Consider the following 21,174-nt stretch of genomic DNA (forward strand, 5'->3'; position numbering starts at 1 on the left):
CATAGTAGGCCCTTTGATTCACTCAAACATAAGTAAGGATAGGAGAATTGTCATCAACACACAAAATTCAGTTGAAGAACACAGTTCTTTCATATTAGGATTTTAAAAATGATTTTGATATTTCTGTCCATTAAACATTTTCTGCTTTTTACTTAATACATTATTTCATTATTTATGGAATCTTGGCTTGTGTTTGATTAAACCACTTTTTCATATCTACTATTCACAGCTAAACAAGCACTAACCAGTTCAGTCACAATGAAAAAAAAAATTATATACACATCTAAAACAATAATATTAAGATGACAACTAAAACAAGAAATAAAAAAAATGAATCTGCAGTTAAAAAAGATCTAAAAATAATATCCAGTTCTACACATGTTTCTCAGACTGCATTACCCATAGTTACAATTGTATGTTGCAGTGAGAAGATTAGTAGTTCCTGAATCATGAAAGAAACGTCACAAGAAATACCCACAGTAGTGGCTGCTGAGGGAATAATCTCCTTTGGTATCCTGAGATATTAAATGTGCAAGTGTCCTAAAAATTTATCTAGTGCATAAAAAGGATGGAACGGGGACAGAGAGAGAGTGTGAAACCTTATCACAATGGTTTTTGTTTCAAAATAGATTGTTGTGCAATGACTGAGGCCTGATTCGTAGACATTTTGTACTCTTGTCCAGAGCCCTGAGGAGGGGAAGGTAATGGAGTTTCTGGAGTTGCTGAAAAAGAATTCAGAGACAATTATGAATTTTTATATTCTTGTCTAATCCACATGCACATATACATGTTATTGCCCCTATACTAGGTTCTTTTACACTTGACATGTTAGGTAGATATCTCATTTTAATGACCAGAATTTTTGGTTTATTAAAAGATGTACATAGGAAAAAAAAAAAAAAAAAAGAATTAGAATGGTGACAACTTTTAAAACTAGATGAAATTCAAGCCAAGCTTCTTGTTTAGTACTGTTTATATGCATATGTTTTTAGTGCACAATTATTTTAATACTAAGAATGACAGTGAAATAACTCTACTAGCATTGACAGGCCACCATTTTAATTAATGTTTTTAAATGTAATAGTGAAATGTTATGACATAATGCTAACTTGCAATTACTTACAAATCTGTTCTGCATGTACAGGAGCAGACATTGAACTTATGAGGACAGTTTGGCCAGTTAATGGATCCTGTGCTAGGTGAGGATGTACTGGATGATGTATATGACTGGCATCATTAGAAGTACCTACAAAAATAACACAAGCACATATCAATTCAGAAGAGCATGTTGTTGTTAGCAAATTATACTGTAGTAATTACATTTCTGTAGAGCAAATATTTTGATTGGTAATTTGAATAATTGCCTCTGGGTATTCATTAAACAATTTAACCAGACTTCAACCATATTAAGTACTCTGTTTATTTTCACTGCTTTGACTGCATTAATATGGAATTTCATGAAATATTTGTGTGTATTCTTCAGTCTGCCTAGGGAATTCTATGTCTAGATAACCAGCAGTGCCTGAGAAATACAATTTGAGCATGTAAGAGTGAGTAAACAATGAGCAAAGACTAGGTAAGGCTAGAGGACTATAGCCCACAATTATTTGACTCCAAATCTCAATCACTGTTCATTGGATGAAATGCTTACACAATTCCCTYAGTTCCCCAAGGAAGTGAATTCAACAAAATATGATAAATTTAAAATATTAACTTACCTCCCAGTAACATTTCCTGAAGCAAACTGTCAATTTTAACAATTCCAAATAGCTTGACCAGTTGTATTTGCTCAATCATTTGCCAAGTGATGCTCTGGAGTGTAGGTAGTAGAAGCAGAAGTTCTCCAAACCTTCCTCGGGAATCATACTGGCGGTCATTGATATAATCCTCTAAACTGATCTGGACTTGGAACCGCATGTTCTTAATCTTGACTGGATTGCTCAGGCCTTTTGCATCTTAAAAAAATGAGAAAGGCTTTACTTCAAAGCAGGTTATKGTTTGAGAGGATAATCTTAAGGCTTTTTTTTTTCCTCTTTTTTTTTTTTTTTTTCATCCAGCTAGACAGTGAGAGAAATGCTACTTCAACATTCATTATTTTCACTGTAAATATGTAAATTAATTCTGAGAGATATTTTGAAATATGTACCTGGATCAAAAAATACAATTGCTTTCAAGCAAGCGTACTCATTGTCATCTATTTGAATTTCCTGGAAGGGTCGAACTAGTTCATCTAGAATCCGATTTGCCACTCGGCTGATCTCTACTTCAGAACTGTTGCGATGGATTATGTAATTGTTACCTTGGAGAAAAAAAGTACCAGCATGTAGTATTGATAACTCATAAACATTTAGATGTAAATTTTTTATAAGCACATTTGAGTTTGCACAATCAAATTTATGAACATTACTTTTCTTTCCTKCAATAACTTTCCTTCCTACTATATGAAACTGTTATTTTGACAATACAGTTTATGGGCAAAATAAAGCTCTCCTCTTCAAAATAATCTATGCATGTGAATACGTTACCATGTCCTGATTAGTTCCCAGAACTGAGGCATAAACATAGTAGAAGTAGGCCTTCATGTATACATAAAAAGTTGTCATTAAACTTATTTTATTTTTTTCTTCCCGTATAAAAAAATGGTATATTATAGGGTGACTGACCAGAATCTGTCAATGTACAAAGAAACCTTCTTTTAGAAAAGGAGTCAGGAGTGTTGAAGGTGAAAGTTGAAAAGACTGCTAATGCAAGTAGCATCTTGAGAGCAAGCAGTTTGTTTCCCTCATATGGTATGTGTAAAGGTAAATTCAAGGTGATTCAGARCTATGGAAAGGCAGACCTGAAAAGGAGGTAGAACAAGCAGGAGAGAATCTACCTTTGTGTATCACAACATAAATGAAAAATATAGGCGGAGTCCATACTCTGCCTAGTCTTGGTTTGCATCCAAGATCCTGTCTAGTAAGACCCACACACTTTCTCACAAAAGTGCCAAAGTGCTGCATATGTTTACTGAAAACATTTTTTGGGGTGTATTTAGACTGTCAGACAGCTCTAACAGGTAACTGGAGAAACATTCATCATGTTACTATGTGCAAAAGCGTACATCTCGTATTTCTGCATCTCTCTTGTGTAAGAAAATGGAAAACATGCATCCAACATGTGATGATAACCCCTTCCATGAACTGGCATGCTCTCAGTCTGTAATCTAACAAAAGAATCATTTCAGTGACCAAGACTGTCTGCCTTCTGGCCTGTGCGACACATTGCAGCACCATGAATGGGCATATCTCAAAGGCCTCTGTGTTGGTTACATGGTGACTAGATGGTGACTGAAAAGGCGGGAAGGAAAAGACCCTTGGGRAAAAGAGTTACTAGGAACTGTATCTGAACATTGTTTCTGCCTGTAGCATCTTCTGTGTCAATGTCAGAAGAGCTTTGGGGAAAAAGTCAAATGAATGAACATTTTTCACTGAGAGGGAGCTCATCATATGAGCCACAGGTTGGTTCTTCCTCTCTTAAATAAAGGTTTCTTACTTATTTTTTATGAGATGAAGATGCCAGGAAAGATCCTAATGTAAGGTGACATTTTGCCAAGATCCCTCTTGGCTGTAGCTTTTTCTATGAAAAACTTTGAACATTTTGTGTTTTTAATTCACAAGTAACTGTCCACCTGCTTTTAATGTAACAAAGTGCATGACATGATGTCATTAATAACCATTTAGCAGCCATAGACTGCATTGCTTTGATTATGTCAGAACAGTTGTCTCTCTCACATAATTACATGGTTGCTAGTATAATATACTATCTCTATTACTAGTTAAAACCAATATTTACCTAAAAGTAAAATGTCCTTATACCCCATGGACCTTTTTGCTGCTCCAAGTAACAGGTGCTCCCCAGCATGCGCTCTTAACAGGGCAACCTTAGAAAAAACAGCACACTCATTAGAGGATAAAGCACTAAGTTCCAAAAGGGACAAGAGAAATGAGAATGTATATGACAGTGTATATATAGTGAATAACACAAGTGAATGCAAAAAACTTTTCTTTGTAACACTGTATTAATAACACTATAAAACTAAATTGTCAGACTTCATCAATTCTAGGATTTGGTCTAGACTTCAAGCTCACAGCTTTGCAAAACATTTCTCAATAAATACAATATTTACATGTACTTCTCTTTGGTTCTACTTGAATTCCCTAAATTTCTAAACTGTTCTGTGATTCCATGATGTKTTAAGACCTTTCAATAATCTTAGTAGACTCTTAATAATTTTATCTACTTTGGCTTGCTCTATGGTTTGTAAACTAGGTGATTTCTAGGTCAGGAATCATTTGCTCAAAACCAAATCATCTATTGGATAGCTAAATGCATAATTAGAAAGAATTTATCACAAACACAAAAGTTCTGCTTGTATCAGGTTTTCTAAGGTGCTTAAGTTTGGAAATATTTCCTCACAAGCACTCTCTAATTACAATTTTGATATGCCTTTCAGCCTAAATTGTTACTTATTGTCTTTCTAAGTTGAAATATATATTATATATATATGTTTTTCTTTAAAGAATACAGAAACTAACTTGTTTTTTCATGAGATATGATCMTTTTCCCATTACTTCACACCAGCTTAAGAAATAGAAATTGCAATATTTACTGCTTGCTTTTGCTGATTTTTTTTGAAACCAGACATGCAAGATCAAGTAGTATTTCTTCTATATGAACAATAGATTTTTAACTTGTTCTGCTATCCTGCGTTTCAGCACATTTCCTATATTCTGTGRATCTAGAAAGCCATCATCAAGATCCCAATTTGAGAGGGTTTCCTGTGGTCTGAAACAYCTCTGTATTCTTGAAAAGTATAAGAGTGAATGATCTCAGCTTGAGTCTCAAAACCAAGGGTAATCCAACCTTCTTTGTGAGGCTCTGTTAAAAAATGACAGACTGGAGAGACCAAGAGGAGAAATTGCACAATGCCATTTAATAGAGCCATTTTCAAGGTGAAAAAAGATTTCAGAGGACCCGAATCAGGAGATTCGCAGCCATGAATTAACCTTCTGCCCAGCTGGCTCGTGACAGAACTGCTTACTGCAACACCAAGACAGAGGTTCTGAATGACTCGCTATGATTTACTGTGAAAGCCTGTGAACATTTGGTGTATAACAGAAGTGGTGATATGTCAGACCTCTGTCATAAAAATCCTTAAGAATTTTTAAGGTTAGGTGATTTTTCTTTCTATGTACTTGTTATATATAATATAATTTTAGTGCATTATATTATAAGAAAGATTATTCACTATAGATTGCCATCAATATACATGTTGGCATTTGCTCAAGATTCAAATGGCTTTTATTTTTGCAAGTACAAAAAACATGCTTCAAATTAAATAACATGTTGACTAAAACATTGTAATTAAAGGTGAAAATGAAATAAATGTTTTTCAAGGTTGGAAAAAAKATGTTATTTTTAGAGGCTTCTTTTTTTTTCTTTTTTCCTTTTATTTTTGACTCTACTTTTATATTTCTGTTTCCCAGAAAGATACAGAAAGATACAGAAAACATAATGGCAAAGAAAGACAATCTGGTTTCCAAAAGACTTGCTTCTTTTCTCTTTTTTTAATAGGATAGGTCCATTTTGATGACTTTTCCTTTTGTGCAGTGGTCCTAGCTCAAAATTGTTTTAAGAAGGGGGGCCTAACACCCAGTACTATTTGATCTAATAAAAATATGAGTGTACACACATAATTTTAAATATTTCTATTTAAACAGAATAACAGAATTGTAATTATAGTTCTTTCATGGGTTTGTTATACCTGATCATCCAATGGCAATTCACAGAAGCCTGGAATATATTTAGCCCATTCCACAAGTACCAAAAGTTGTTGCTTCATGGATTCACAGACATCACTAATTCCAGCAATTTTCTTAACATTTATGTCAGTGCTAGCACCAGGACTGGAGACTGAGATCTGGGCATATTGAAAGAGAAAAATAAAGAGTGTTAAATTTCATGTAATTGCATTTTCACTGGTTAACAGTGCCTTTAAAAAAAAATCACACCAGTAATTGTGCAAACTATTGGAAAATTTCTTGACCACATATATCATTATTCCAGATATACATTTTTTATTTCTCATTTTTATCAATGCATTTTAAATTATGCTTAGAATAGTTTTTACGAATTATAAAATCTTCCATTGCAAGATATTATCTTTAAAGAATCCAAAGTCCTCACTGTTTARGGGCAGGAATGAATAGGCCAGAAGTATTTTTTGTTTGTTTATTTGCTTTTTCTTTTAAAATGGCTAATATTTGCCTCACTTTAGAAAGGTCTCCTAGGGGCTTGTAATAAAGTTAAGGGAAGGGAAAGGGGAAGTATAGTCTTTTGGTGAAAACCTAAGTTTATGTAACTTAAGAAGTTAAAATAGGGGCTTTTAAATGCTGAGAGAAGAATGGTGTGTAGTGGTGAAGCAACAATATAGACTGAAGCCARAGATGTTTCAGGGAATGCTGTGGATGTGAGTGTGCATCGGGACACCAGTTCTACGAAATGCGAACTCTGCATTCTTCCAGGCCTGAAGCTAGTACATTTTAATATAATCGCTAAGCCAAATCCTCAAATTCTTAATGAGTTTTCAAGTAAAGGAAAAATACCAGACTTTTTATTAAACCAGACAGGCAATGCAACTTAAGATAAAACCAGGTCTGAGAAGAGGAGGTCACATTATCGTTAGATAGGTCCTTCCCCTATCACATCAGGGGAAAAATAAAAAAAAAAAAAACACACCTACACAGGTGAAAATTAATTTCATCCTATTTTTTTTAATAAATCTTCCTTAGAAGCTTGAGCACTATAGCTTGAGCATCCAAAAAAGTCTATTTGATCTTCCAGTATAGAGTCTCCTCAAATTTCTGCATTGTTGATAGGCTAATTCCTACCAGATCCTCCTCACCTACAGATACATGGTAAATCCCCCAACTGGAATCCATGGTGAAATCCCATTATCTTTGTGTGAACTTCACTGAACTAAAGCTCAATGCTTTCTAAGTAATTCAATAGCCTAAAACACTGAAAAAAAGTAGATATTAATGACTGTTAACCAGTTGAACATTAGCTTCCAGGTGAGTAAGGAAGCTTGGCAGTCCTCACACGCATGAAAAGGTTATTTTATAGGAAAAGATTAGAGAAATCATCTCTTTGTAGACAAAGCATTTGTAAATCCCTGCTATAATCATGAGATCATTTTTGGCATATACATATATTAAAAAAAAAAAAAAAAAAAAAAAGGAAAAATTTGAATATAATTCTGATAAATGCTACTAGAATGATTTAGTCTAGAAAACCTGCAATATAGAAAGAGAGCAAAGAAATACAATATGTTTCACTTTTTCACAGAAGAGTAAGAGTCTAGATCAAAATTCAAAAGCACCTACACAGAGAGGTGGTTCTGATAGTACAAGGCTCTTATTTCCAGATTTCCAGTTATTTCCAGATGACAAAGAGTGGCCTGCTTATGTAATCATTACAATTACTAATATATGAACTTAATGTATTCTCCATCATTAATTTATTCATATATTTGAATTAAAGCTATGTGTCTTTATAAATTTTATCTTATAGGACAAATTATGGTCTTTGCTCTGAAATTCCTTGGTGAGCTTTTTCTGGGAATTTCATTGGGTTTCTCTGACAGAGTTCATGATGAATTCCTAGGGCTGCATCACTACACAAGGAGATGAGACTATGGACATTCCTCTTCCCTTTTCTATACTGTTTAAGCCTGCCTATCTTTCCTTGAGTGCATCATAGAAATCATTGCCTTGATGAACGTTATACTGTAACACTATTGTGTAATACCCCTATTGTTCTGAGAGCATCAGTGACACACCTTTTTGCTCCTGCATGATTCCAGAATGTGCAATCCTAGAAACCTTTCKTCAGTATGTATTAGACGTACTCAGACAACTTATTCCTGTAAGTGTCTTCGGGGACAAAATCATCTATTTTCTATATTTCCATATGAAAGTTTAAAACATTAGACCTTTTCTCTCTTATTTTTCACACCTGAAGAACATGGCTACTCATCTCCTCCAAGTCTCTCTCCAAGTTTAGTTATGACTAAACATAGACTACAGGCCTACTGACAAAGGAAAAACAGAACTTTAAGACAATACTTTTCCATCTTGTTAATGGCACCTCTTGGTCTTTGAAACCAAGAGAATACCTTAATATTTGCTTGGCATATGGAGAACAATTCTCTCCTACTACAATAGAAACAAATAATCAGTATAAAGCCTTTCCTATATGCTAGGTGATCTGAATTGGCTGAAAAGATCTTTGTGGCAGGAAAGAATGCGGAAGTGATTCTGTTTAAGAAAGCTCTTACTCCTGAAGTGCATATGTCAGCTGGAGATGATTTAGGGGGTAACATAAAATAAAAAAGTGCAATAAGCAAGTTCAAAGAATTACTAAGGAGGTAAAAATAGATTCTCTATAGGTCTGAAAGGTAGGAAGGAACATTATCATCATCTAGGCAGCCCTGACATATAATATGTGTCACAAAATATCACCCAGTAATTCCTGTATCAATTCTTTTAGAGACAGTTCCACCCCAGGAGAAAGGCCGACAAAACGAAATATTACAAAACATTTTGGGGTTTGTAAATCAGTCAGCAAGAAATCATAAAGGGGTCAGTTAAATTCTAAGTAAGTTAGCAAGAGGTGCAAGAATGCAGAATCAATAACCATTATTTATCTGAGTTGCAGAAAAAGGACTGGAGACTGTCTGTTCATCAATTGATTGAACAGGGGAAAGGAAAGAAAAAAAGATTGAGTTCGTATGAGAAAGAAAATGTAAAAGTGAAATGTGAATACACTGCAGTTGGACTACTTCTGTTTGCCCTATTTATAATGCCAAAGGATATTAAAAATAGGATTTTCAAAAGAATGTAAGGAAATGAGTGTCTACACCTCTTTGAAAAGTAATGACTTTGGACTATCTTTCCTAATGTTTCATGGAATACTCAGCTTCAAGGAATAGATAGGTGCCATCAGCTGCCTGAGAGAGCAACTGATTTAAAAGCAGTAAGATTATAAAGGTTTATTAAAGAAGGCGCCTAGGACATATTGTCCCAGACAAAACTAGAATTGACTTTGTTTTAGAAATGCATTCTATTACTCATTCTGTCACTGTGAAGAAGGCATTGGGTGCATTTTGAAAGAAAAAAAAATGCACAGGCAATTTCAATACTTATTAATAATACAAGGAAAAAAGGAAAAGTATTTAACTTAAAAAAAAAAAAAAAAAAAGTCTGTTGTGATAGATCTCAGTACCTGACGGGACAGTGTCTCAGCTTGCGACAGTGTGCTAATAGAGGGAATGTTGCAGCCATCAAAAGTGTTTCTTCTTGTACTTATCCTGTCCCGTTCATTTTGTACAGCTGAAAAAGAAAAATTTTCTAATTTACTGACTTGGAGACAATGCCACACTATATCATTTCAGATGCTTAATATGTAACTATAGAAAACTAAAGGTATGACATTCAAGAAAGGCCTCCTGTTTCTACCTGAGTAATATAAAGGAGTAACAATAGATATTTATGATCTTTATCCATATGGCAATGTTTACCTGTAAAACTATGAAAAACTAATTATAGATGTGGATATTGATGTATCAACACTTTTGTGGACTGGCTTTAATATAGTAAAACCTTGTCTTTCTTCCTTTGAACTTGACCATAATCTAACGTTTTGCGGTTCTAGCCACTTTAAATATTATTTTATGGTAGAAATATAAATCTCTAGACTTCTGAATGGGTCAAGAGGTACAACACCACCACTGACAAAATGCCTTTGGCAGAGAAATTCTGAAAGCTCTCTCTNTTTTTTTTTTTTTTTTTTTTTTTTTGTGAGAAACATGGAAACAAGAATGAATAGTTAACTTAATCCACTCCTAAAATCATTTTTAATTCTAATTTGCAATTTCATACAGTCCTCAGGGACACTCTATTACAAGCTTGTTTATAGAACATTAACCAAGTAAAAAAAAAAAATCAAAAAAGACCCAGAGAAGTAATTTTTTTCCTTTCTGGGTCCAAAAATTAAATTATGTTTGAAAATACTGTGTATAAGGAATTTTTAATCAGCACAGGGAAGGGTTATAAAGCTTCAAGGTAGGCTTTAATTCAAGGAAAAAATACAAATAAAACTATCATTCAGATTTTACTAAAACCATAACCCAGAGAAGGGGAAAAAAAAAAAAAAAAAAAGGAACACAGAATTAGAATTGCACTGATCAAAATCTCATTATTGTGAAAGGAATCTCATCATCTTTTGAGTGTAATAGCTTTATTTCCAAAGAGATATTTTTTTATTTTGTGAGAAACATTTTGTATTCCAGAATTTGAGATTCATAGCAAAAATGAAACAAAACAAAACAAAAAAACAACAAAAAAGAAACTCTATGCAATGAACAGTTCTCAGAATTTATCTAGACAATGCAATTTCATTCCAGAAATATTTCATATTYGAGTCTCAGAGCTTTTGCCAAATTTGCTCACTGAAGGAATTCCAATTAACTTTTAAGTAAAAAAAATACTTATTGTGACAGTATTTAGACACTGGAACAGGTGGCTGACAGGCTGTGAGATTTTCTTTCTTAGAGACAGTCTGAAATGGACAAGATGGCAGCATAAGCAACCTGATTGGACTAAGAAATCAGGCTGGCTTTGAACAGGGTCCTAGACTAGATCACTTTTCCAGGTGTTCCAGGTTTTCTGAACTCAAGTTTTTTTCTGTAATTACAGTGTTTTAAAGTCTATGAAGCTCTGCTTTTCGCAGAAGTTTGAGGGCTGCTGTGGACAACAACATTTCACCCTTAATGGATTAAACAGATGCAAGTTCACTTCAAAGCCCTCAGTTTGATAATACGCAAGTTTTAAGACAGCTTACTCATTTGAAAACTAAAAGAAGCATGTTTTATATCAGTAAAACAGTTTCTTCRTGAAGGCAATAAAACAGACTTTTTYATTGAACTATTCTACTTTTTTTTTAGAAATTTTATTAAATTTTAAGACTCATTAAGATTATTTATCTTGTTATATCAAATAATAAATGACTTTATTACCTTCTTTTTTCATTCCTGCTCGAAAACACTTTTTTAAACGACAGTATCTGCATTGATTCCTTTTGTCCTTGTCAACAACACATTGCCGATTGAATCTATCAGAGACAAGAAACAGTAAATGAATAAAGCATCTGTGTAACAGTACCCTGATTATGAAGAGTAAACCAATATGGCCTGTCAGAATAATTACATCCTTTTTGCTTTATTCTTATTATTTGTTCTTGAGAGGTGTTTCATATCTTCATACCTCCTAATTTCAGGAAAATATGTGAAAAAAATCTGGAGTGGTATATATCATTTAAACCTCCGTTTACCCATGAGATATACCAGCATCCAGCTGCAGAGAGAAATATTTAATAGGAAAAAAAAGTAAAAGAGGAAAAGCTACTAACAGCAAAAGGTAGGACAGTATATGAAAATTAYGTGTCACTAGTTAAACAGCACTGAGAAGCCTTTAGCTAGGAAACTAGCGCCTTTAATTGGAAATGTTTGCTTACTGTAGGAGGAGCCAATGAACATGTTATATCATTAAGATGATAACCTAAACAGAAAGTGGGAAGATTAGCTAACAATACACAGAGCATGACACTGCAAGAAAACCTGCTTATTCCAGCTCAGGGGGGGGAAAAAAAAAAAAAAAAAAAAAAAAAAAGCTTTGAATCAAACCTACCCAAGCTCTCATGCACACATACAGGTGCACATCAGGGGAATATGTATGACACATCTCCCCCATTCTCTCCATTTGCTTTTGCCCTTAGTGCATTTTTTAGGTCTTTGAATGAATAAATACATCCATTCGCATTTTTCAAAGCTCCTCTGGATTCACTTACAGAGCCTCTGTCATGCGTGCTTAAAGTTATGTCATCTAAGCTATATTTGTAAGGGACATACTTACAAGAGTTTTTATGAAGTATAAGAACATTGAGTAACCAAGGAAGAGTGTAGCAAAAAACATTTCTAGCAAAAAGGCATTCTCACAAGAAGATTTATTTTATTAATCCATCTAAATTCACAGTTCTGTATATATTCTGCATGTATTTTATGCATGRTTTAAAACTAACATCTTATGGACTTTATACATGTATGAAGCAATTGCCCTGAACACTGCACACTGACCTGCACTGTGACAATTCGGGCAGACACATATTCAGGTATGWTCAGATGGCTATTAAAACTGATGGATTGGGAGGAGGAAATGTTCTCTAAAAGGAGCAAAGGAGCTTCCCTCCTCAAAGGCAAAAGCTGTGAGGATTATAGTTTTTAAATCAGGAGTCTTAGAATGTCAGACTTCCTTTTCAAAAAGTGTCTTCATAAGGAAAAATAGCATAAAGAAATGGTTAGAAAACAATTAAGTATAAACAAGTCTTCTGTGATGTAATGACATCAGTGTAATGATATCAACAGGCATCTGGCAAATGTAACATTAGCGTATTTTCCCTGTAAAACACACCAGAGGATCTTTCCTTTTATAATCGTTCTGGTTCTATCAAAGAAAACCCAAATATAGTTCATAGCAAACTATGCCTAACTTCTAGTATTAAGATCTAAAAATCAATTTTCAAAAAGTACTGCTTTGATTCTAATTTAATTCCTAGCAGCTACTTTTGGCTTGTGTATAGGTCATATAGGTGAAAAATAAAAGGAGACAAGCAAATAATAATATAAAAAAGAAAAAAWATATATACTTTATAATAATATACAAAGCAAATAAAAGCAAATAATCTGATTCCTGTATGACAATAAATATTAATTTAAAATGTAGCCTTTAGAAGCATCTATGATTAAATAGAGATTCCAGAGAATACAGTTATAATTATAGAATCTTACAGAATCCACTTCAGTAGCCTTAAATGAGAGGAARTGTTTCCAAATTATGAGAACAAACCATGAACCACATGTTTTAGAAAAGGTGTTGAATAGAACCCTTTAAGAAAATGCTGTAATTATCCCTATGTATTTATGAAAAAATCTGTGGAAAAGTATGAAAGTGATTTTTGCTTAAATTAGTTTAGTGCCTTTGATGAACTTTTTAAATACCTGCATGTATAAACATGACTTTTCCGTATACTGCGTCTAAAGAATCCCTTGCACCCATCACAACTGGAAGCACCGTAATGTTTGCCGGTTGCTCTGTCTCCACATATTGCACAGAGACTACTGACCCCATTGTCAGCAGCATTCATGTTGAGAGCTTCTCCCGAATTATCTGAGGAGAGACAAGAACAACATATGTAGATGGGTAATACTTTCAAAAACCACACTATAATTAATCTACAGGCTTTTTTTTTTTTTTTTCCCCTAGGCTTTTCTCTTTCAAATGTGTACTGGCTGGCTAGACCCATTTATGAAGCCCACAGCAACAAATATCTATGTTTCAGACTGAAAGGGTGTTAAAAATTAAAACTCTGCACGTATAGTCAAACATAGGTTGTTACTAACATGAAGAGGAACTTTGGCAGAAAGGACTGTTACCTGGTGAGCTGTCCAAGCCCGTGTAAATCAAATCTGCCAACAAGTGACAATACCTGGCAACTATCATACAATGATTCAAACGCCTACCTCAACCAAGCACTTTTTTATTTCAAAAGGAAAAAATAAAAGAATGTTTCCATTGCTACAGCTTGTGAAAAAAAAAATCATGTTAACAAGACCATCTTATTGTTATTTACTTGAATGTATTTTCCAAAGGAAAATTGATGTAGACTTCATATAATAGGCTACAATTTCTATATGATTAATACTTAAGTTATTGAATACAGTGAATAGAACAGAAGAAATTCACATGAAATCAAAATAAATACATTATTTTACCTAATTTGTTCTTTAAGTCAGAATGTTTAGCAGATGTGTGTTCAAATAAATAACTGAAAAAAAAAATGTTTTCTAKGTATGTTTCTGGCTTTATGAAAGGAAAGTTAAAGTATGTCCTAAACATTTATAGTGAAGTAGTCAGGAAAGAAGGAAAGAGGGCCGTGTTATTTATTCAAGTATGCAGAAAAGTTAAAGACACGATGAGTTACTGAGCAAAGGATAGATTAAAAAGGAAAATCACATATAGTCATGTATAACATTACCTATATTATAGGAGATGCCTCTGAAATGTATCACACAAACACATAATATTTGTGCCCAAAAGGGCTTATAATTCAAATGGAATTCTTCAGAGATAGAAGCAGCAAAATTTTTCCCTTTTTTACACAGTCACAGTTGATAGCAATCAGACTATTAATTGACCAGATTAAAAAAAAAGGGGGGAAATATTCAGTCCTGTGAAGATTKTGTTATTTTGAAACTGGGTTATTATGGCTGGGAAATGTTTACAAGAAAAACACTTTACAGAAATACTTTAGCTATGAAAGAAATAGAATCTTAATTTTGGAGCTTTTTAAAATTTTATATTATAGTGCTAGGGATTTGTTTTTAAAAAAAATGCTGTATCTAAATTAAATGATGAAATGTTTCATAATTAAATGAATTGTAATAGGATATTCAGGAAAAAAAAATGACATTGGTTTTATTCTGAAAGAAAATGCCAGGAAAATTGACATGAAATTGCAAAGTTCTCTGATCTCAAAAGAACTGAATCATATGCTAGAATGTGGTTTATTAAATATCTCTCAATAGTTCTAATTAACTAAAATGTTAGAAAAGACACATATAAAAKAGGATTCAGCTGTCAGTTGCAGAGTAGCGCTGTAAAAAGGCAACATTTCTATAAACTCTCCAATATTTACACTAGTGAATTCCAAAAATAAAAAGCCTGCATTTAATAATCAATATTTGACTAATTAATCATTTACAAAGAATAACCTAACTAGTTGTATCATCAACACTATTAACCTTCCTAATCTGTTTTCCCATTTCATGTAATATTAACAGGTCTGAAAAGGTGCTATTCAGCAAAAACAACAAATGAGCACAAACAGCAGAGAAATCATCTAAAAGTTACATAATCCTTCTTGGTAACTTCTAAATCACTTAGGATATGCAGGTGTATTTTTCTTGCTAAATCAATAATCAAATCTCCTTTTCTGTTTACTAAGTGTGCTGTAAAGTAATATCATCAGTTCAAACAAAAACTCAGGATCCAACAATAAAAACTAACTTGGGTTCTATATGGGAGAAACTGAAAGCAATCTTTATCCAGATCAAAGAAAAGATACGGAAATGCAGATACCAAATATTTTTTCTGAAAATCATATCTGTTCTTCCTTTTAAAATAATCTGTGTACAATAAGCTGTGTACTTTATGATATAATATTTTTGAAGTAGAATAGAATATTAATAAAGTCATTTTCAATAATCTAATTCTCTAGCTAATTTCTTCTCTTTAATAGACAGGAATTTTTCTCAGTACTCAATGATCATAAAATGAAAGAGTGTACTTCCTGTTTGAGACATCTCTTTTGAAATTCAATTTCTAAAAATTCATTGCATTAAAAGCTTCCACCTTAAGTTAAAAGGTTACCTAAGCCAAATACCAATAGTTTTTCTCAGCTAAACATTAGCACATAAAAAACCAATGTGTTAACAAAAAACCCCTCTAGCTTCTACATGTATCCAGAAAGGTTAGATCAACATTTAAATAAATATTAGTTCGATAATTACAAACTAGGCATCAAGAAGCAAGACTAAATTTCCTCATAAGCCTCCAGATAATTTTATCCTGTCCTTCTGAATGTTGCATATGAAATATACTTTCATGTTCAAATTGTCAATACTAGTTATTCATTTGTCTTACAGTAAATAGAACAACTGCTGAATGTACCATTTTCTTCCTTTGATTAACTGACTGATGACAGTGCAGTTCAGTTACTTTATTACATATAACCTTCCTTTTATTATTCCTTAATGTAAAAGAATTATAATGTCGTTAGCTTAGAGCTAGCGATGAAGTGTAAAAGAACAGATTTGTAGTTTGAAAACAACCCCCAAATGCTCTACTAATAAAACATTTAACTAACACCTTATAACTTCCAKGCTATAACTTCCCTTTTACTGTTAACTGTCTTGCTTTTGCATCACGGAGCAGAACTCACCATTGCTATTATACAGGATCTGCATAGTTTCGAACTCCAGGGCAGTATATGTTGGATCTAGAACTTCGCTGTAGTTTGCCATTTCCATATCTAACATAGGTTCCGAGAGCCTCATCATTGAATGCAAAAACAGTAAAAAAAGCTTCTCAAATGCCCAAGTGTTCCATTCTGCTTCACAGTGATTGATAATCCCAAGTTAACTATAACTGTGTGACTTACGTGCTGTAATGGGAGGAGCTGTAAAACTGCTTCTCATGCTATATTCTGTGTGCTTTTTTTTTTTTCTTTTATGATACAGTTCAAAACTTCTGATAATCCTAGAATGTTTTCTGCAATAACCCTATCAGGAGTTGTGCTGCCTCTAGTTCTTGAGCAAATTCAAGTTTTATCCAGGAAGTTTACTGCCTCTTATCCCCTTCTACATGATTTATATAAATACATAGTGTAAAAGGTCCTAAACCCACCACTTTGGTGGTTTCCTAAAGATAACTTTACCCTCCCTCAGCAGAGCTGTAAGAAAATGTGATACAAGCGTGGACTTTCTTAGTGGGCAGTGCATTCATTCATCATCATGTTTTAAAAGACAACAGCAAAACAGCAAAAGGTTTCTACAACAATGGCTGTTCAGATGCCCTACATAATGCAAACTCTGCAGGAAGAAATGCCATTTTAAGACCTTCTCCACCTCACACTGCATTGCTGTGATGGCTCTAGGCACTGAACCTCTTGTACTCTCATAGGGTGGGCTTTTCTARTTCTTCTTCATACAAGGATGTCATGGCAGCCTCCTTTCAAGCAATCTTTTCAAGCACCATGGAGAGGCACAGGAGAACAAACATTCATCTCCTCTGAGAAGAAGGTAGAAATTGTGGCTCTATTGTTCATTAGTTCGCACATATGGCATATACAAATTCAGGTAAAACCCTTTCTGTAAAGCTATTTCAATGCTTGTGCAGAAGGAAAGAAGATAGCGGAATCTGACTTGATAACCAACTTTTAAATGCTGCAGAGCAGTATTTCAAACAATATGATATCTTGAGTGATTTATTACAGAAAGCTATTCTGTACACAACTGAACAACATTGCATTAATGATTACACATGTGAGAGAACTGTCCATTTTAATTAATTAGAGACTGTTTCATGTCTAGAAATATGGAAGAAATTATCCTCAGAAAATGTAATTTCTCAGAACTGGAAGTGTATGATGTTTTACTGTCTTTAAAGACAGCTACTATATATTTTTTTTCTTTAAAGAAACACATTAATTTTTTTGTAAATTAAGATTGATAAAAGGTTATACTTTTTTACTGTAAGCTCATATTTGTATATGAAATCACAGTAGTTTCATCACAAAATGGAATAATTTTATATTATCTGAACAGTTTGAAAAGTTCCTTCAAAAAATTTTTAATGCAGTAATTGCTGCAAAACTAGCAATAGTCACTAAAATGATCCACTGCAATAAATATTCTACTTAGAATGATATATAAAGTTTTTAGTGTTAATTAGAATTGTTTTTCCTCCTTCAGGTTTATTTTTGATAGAATTTTCTATGTCTTTTTCATAATTAACAGGTGTGTAGCACAAATACGAAGATATCTAAAACTGGTTGAGTTATATTTCAGAACTATGTCTCCCAAAGCACTTCAGCATGTGAATAGCTTTAAAATAAAGGAATGAATACAAGGTAGAAGGTATCATGTATGACACAATTGAATCCTACCATTCTCTCCACTGTTAACAGAACTTCTTCAATGCTGCCACACAAGACCCCTCAGTGACTACTAAAGAGAGGGAATGAATTGCATCTTTGTACTTTTGTCATATAAAAATTCATTTCAATTGATTTGTTAATATGGAAAAAATGTACAGTACAGGAAAGCTGTTCTTTATAGTATTCTTTTCATGTTTTCCTAAAKAAATATTACAGTCAAAATTTTCATTTATAAAAATCTGCATTCTGAGGAGATTCTGACATGAAGTAAATAATGAACAATTAAGGTATGCTAAATGACTGCTCTAAAATATTAACATATTTTWTTTCTGTCTTAGGTGTATCACAATGCATTTCTGCAGCCAAAGAGGTTGAGTGTAAATGTCAAGGATGAACAGTTTTTGGTCTTATGTCAGTCCAAGCTTTGCAATGTTCCCTAATATTCAGGCCCACACTCTGCAGTATTCGTTTCTTACTAGACACTTGCAATATTTTTCAACACTGTAAGACCTCACAGCTTGTAGTATGAGTTATTCTTTTGAATTCTAAGTCAAATCAACTACTGCTGACAACCAAGAAATGGTAGTCTTAGACAGGCAGGAGCTTTAAAACTGAATAACTAGTCAGACTTGTAGAATACTCTCTGCAGATAAATGATTCTGTACACTTGAGTAAGAAATGATTTTTCAGAATTAATTTTGAAGAAATCCTAAAGAATAAGGAAGCTACACAATAATGGTTGTGTTCGTGTGGTTTTGTTGTTTTTTTTTTCCTTTAAAAGTGAACTCAATCACATATAGTAAGCATTCCTATCTTATCTTTAGGACTATTAAGCCTGTTAATTGTTCAGCTCTCCATATGAGATGTAATCATTCTTTCAGATTATGGTATAAAATAGAAAACAAGCTAATAAAATCAAGGTTATTTCGATAAAAGTCTTCTTGAAGAGGAAAACATATCTCAAGTTACTATCTCTATTGAAGACATTTCTTTTCCATGCAGCAAAAGGCCCTTTTATTATTCCTGCTTAGTTGGAATATATGTCCCTATAAGAAGGCCTTTATCTGAAAGTAGGTTTTGTCAGTTTTGCCATTTTTCTCTGTTTACCGGTGTGCTTTTCTAATATATTTTGAGTAAAGAATATATTGTTTCAGTAGCTCTTTGTTTTATAAGAACAGTAAATTGTGATTGCAACTTATTTATGTCAGGTGTCATAGTTATCCAGTGTGCTGGTAAAACAGGTATTTTGTTATAGTACTCCCTTCCCGTTTGCAGGCTCCGAACACAGACTGGCTCCTACAGGGATTCTGCAGTAACTGAACCCAATGATACCTCATATACTGGGCCAAAATGTCACCTTACTGAATGGGGCAAAGATCTCAAAATTAGAGTTCCTGTTTGCTTGCCAGCTTGGAAGCTGGGTGCGCACTTCCTCACTGCATTAGGGAATCTCACCTTTGCCTAAGAAAGGCACACCTCCTTATGGTATTGGAGATTGGACRTCGTCGTCCTTTAATGGAAGGCATTGCTAGTCACAGTCAAAGAGCGACTGCCTCAGCCCTATTGATACCCACCCCTAATGATTTCATACACGACCAATGAGGAACAACTGGAAAATATTTGTTCATATTCTAATGATCATGATATTACAACATTGTTTGACATGTAAAGATGTGCAATACTGTAGTATATTTTTCTGTTAGAAAACACTGGCTACTTTTAAAAATAATAATTAAACATCAGAATTTAAGCATATAGAGCTAAAAATGAGTACATTTATGGACTTCTTAGATTTCTGGAAAATAAATATCTTAACACCTGAATACCACGATAGAAATGTGGCTGCATCCTACTATAATTCTAAACCAATGCAGCAAATAGAAGACATCGATACTYGGCCTGCCACCCTTCCCTTCCCACTCCTTGCCCAAAACAAAACAAAAAAAAATTAGAGACAAACAAGAACAAACTTGCTTTTTGAGCTGGTTGTTACAAAATTTTTCAGAACAGTTTCTGAATCATGACAGTAAATGTCCAGTAAGCTGATCAAAGGCACCAAAGGTGTATTGACACCTTTCTCAAACTCAGGGCCAACTATCACCCTTACTGGATATCTTTATCACACTTAAATGCTGTTGTGTCTCTTTTTCTTGCTTCCTCTTTCTCTTGACTTTGTCTTGTAGATGCAGTGGTTAAATAAAACACTAGTAAAGCAAAACCAATACCAGAATTCAATAACAAGTTTTCCTGGCACACTTACTTGACTAGGTAGTAGTAAGGTAGTAAGTAGTAAGACTAGGTAGTAAGAACAAATCATACCAGATGAAACATAAGTATAAATTTTTGTGGGAAATCTTGGTTTAGCCTGTTTCCATTTCACACATTTTTGGACACTTAGGAAGGAAGGAAGGAAGGAAGGAAGGAAGGAAGGAAGGAAGGAAGGAAGGAAGGAAGGAAGGAAGGAAGGAAGGAAGGAAAAATTTAAAAAGCCTGGAATAACAGAGAACAGGCTATTACTATAATGTCTGAACTGTGTTTGTGGTTTTGACTTCATAAAGAATACATTTTTCAGAACATTCAGCTTTAAATTCAACAGTCACAAATACAAATGCAAATAATTCAAATACAGAGACAAACTGCATGCCTGGCTTCTGATTTTTGGAATATTACAGACCTACCACATTTATCTTGCTTGACAAGCTGAAAATATTGCCAAATAGGAATGAAAATAGAGTTTAAAACTGAGTAGGATATTCAATAATCTAAACCCTTGAATTGCAACTTACAATTTTCATCTTGCACCCACTGAGGTCTTTGCCATGTCTGTACTTGAGGGAACCTATCAAAATTCTACAATATTTTGACGCTGATGAATTCTTGCTGCAGCTTTTCAGGATAATTTACTTTGGCTGAGGATTTAGCCAACTTTCATATCTTTCMTTCATATTCCAAATATCCTTCTGTAAAACTTATTCTAAAGGAATAAAAGTTTTACACCTTTCATAATCCGCTATATCATTGAATGGAAATGCTATTGCACCGCAACAGTAATATAATGATGTCATTTGTAAAGGGTGTAACATAAATATGTTACACCCAYTTTGTAAGGGCAAGATAAACAAAGCTATCTGGTTTATCTGATTTTATTGATCAATTACGCATTCACACATGCATCAGTTTTCAGAATGTCAGTGAATTAATATGTAAAAAATATCCTCAGATATTACTCAGCTTTTACCTTAGCTCGGAGATTTTGAACAACTTTACATCAAGGAATATCACCACTAAAGAGCATAGTCT

General features: G+C 33.6%; 1 protein-coding gene across 1 annotated transcript; it reads right to left on the bottom strand.

Moving 5' to 3' along the window:
* Positions 1-267: 267 nt before the first annotated feature.
* HNF4G (hepatocyte nuclear factor 4 gamma) lies at positions 268-13,319 on the bottom strand. The gene is made up of 9 exons (XM_026037400.1): positions 13,157-13,319; positions 11,120-11,214; positions 9,328-9,434; positions 5,807-5,962; positions 3,835-3,922; positions 2,147-2,299; positions 1,719-1,955; positions 1,124-1,246; positions 268-722 (listed from the first exon to the last, which is right to left on the bottom strand). The coding sequence occupies exons 1-9, from the start codon at positions 13,300-13,302 to the stop codon at positions 604-606; spliced, it is 1,224 nt and encodes a 407-aa protein (XP_025893185.1). The 5' UTR covers positions 13,303-13,319; the 3' UTR covers positions 268-603.
* Between the last annotated feature and the right edge of the window lie 7,855 nt (positions 13,320-21,174).

Source organism: Nothoprocta perdicaria, unplaced genomic scaffold (assembly GCF_003342845.1).
Source record: "Nothoprocta perdicaria isolate Ctin4 unplaced genomic scaffold, notPer1 scaffold_198, whole genome shotgun sequence".
Lineage (NCBI taxonomy): Eukaryota > Metazoa > Chordata > Aves > Tinamiformes > Tinamidae > Nothoprocta > Nothoprocta perdicaria.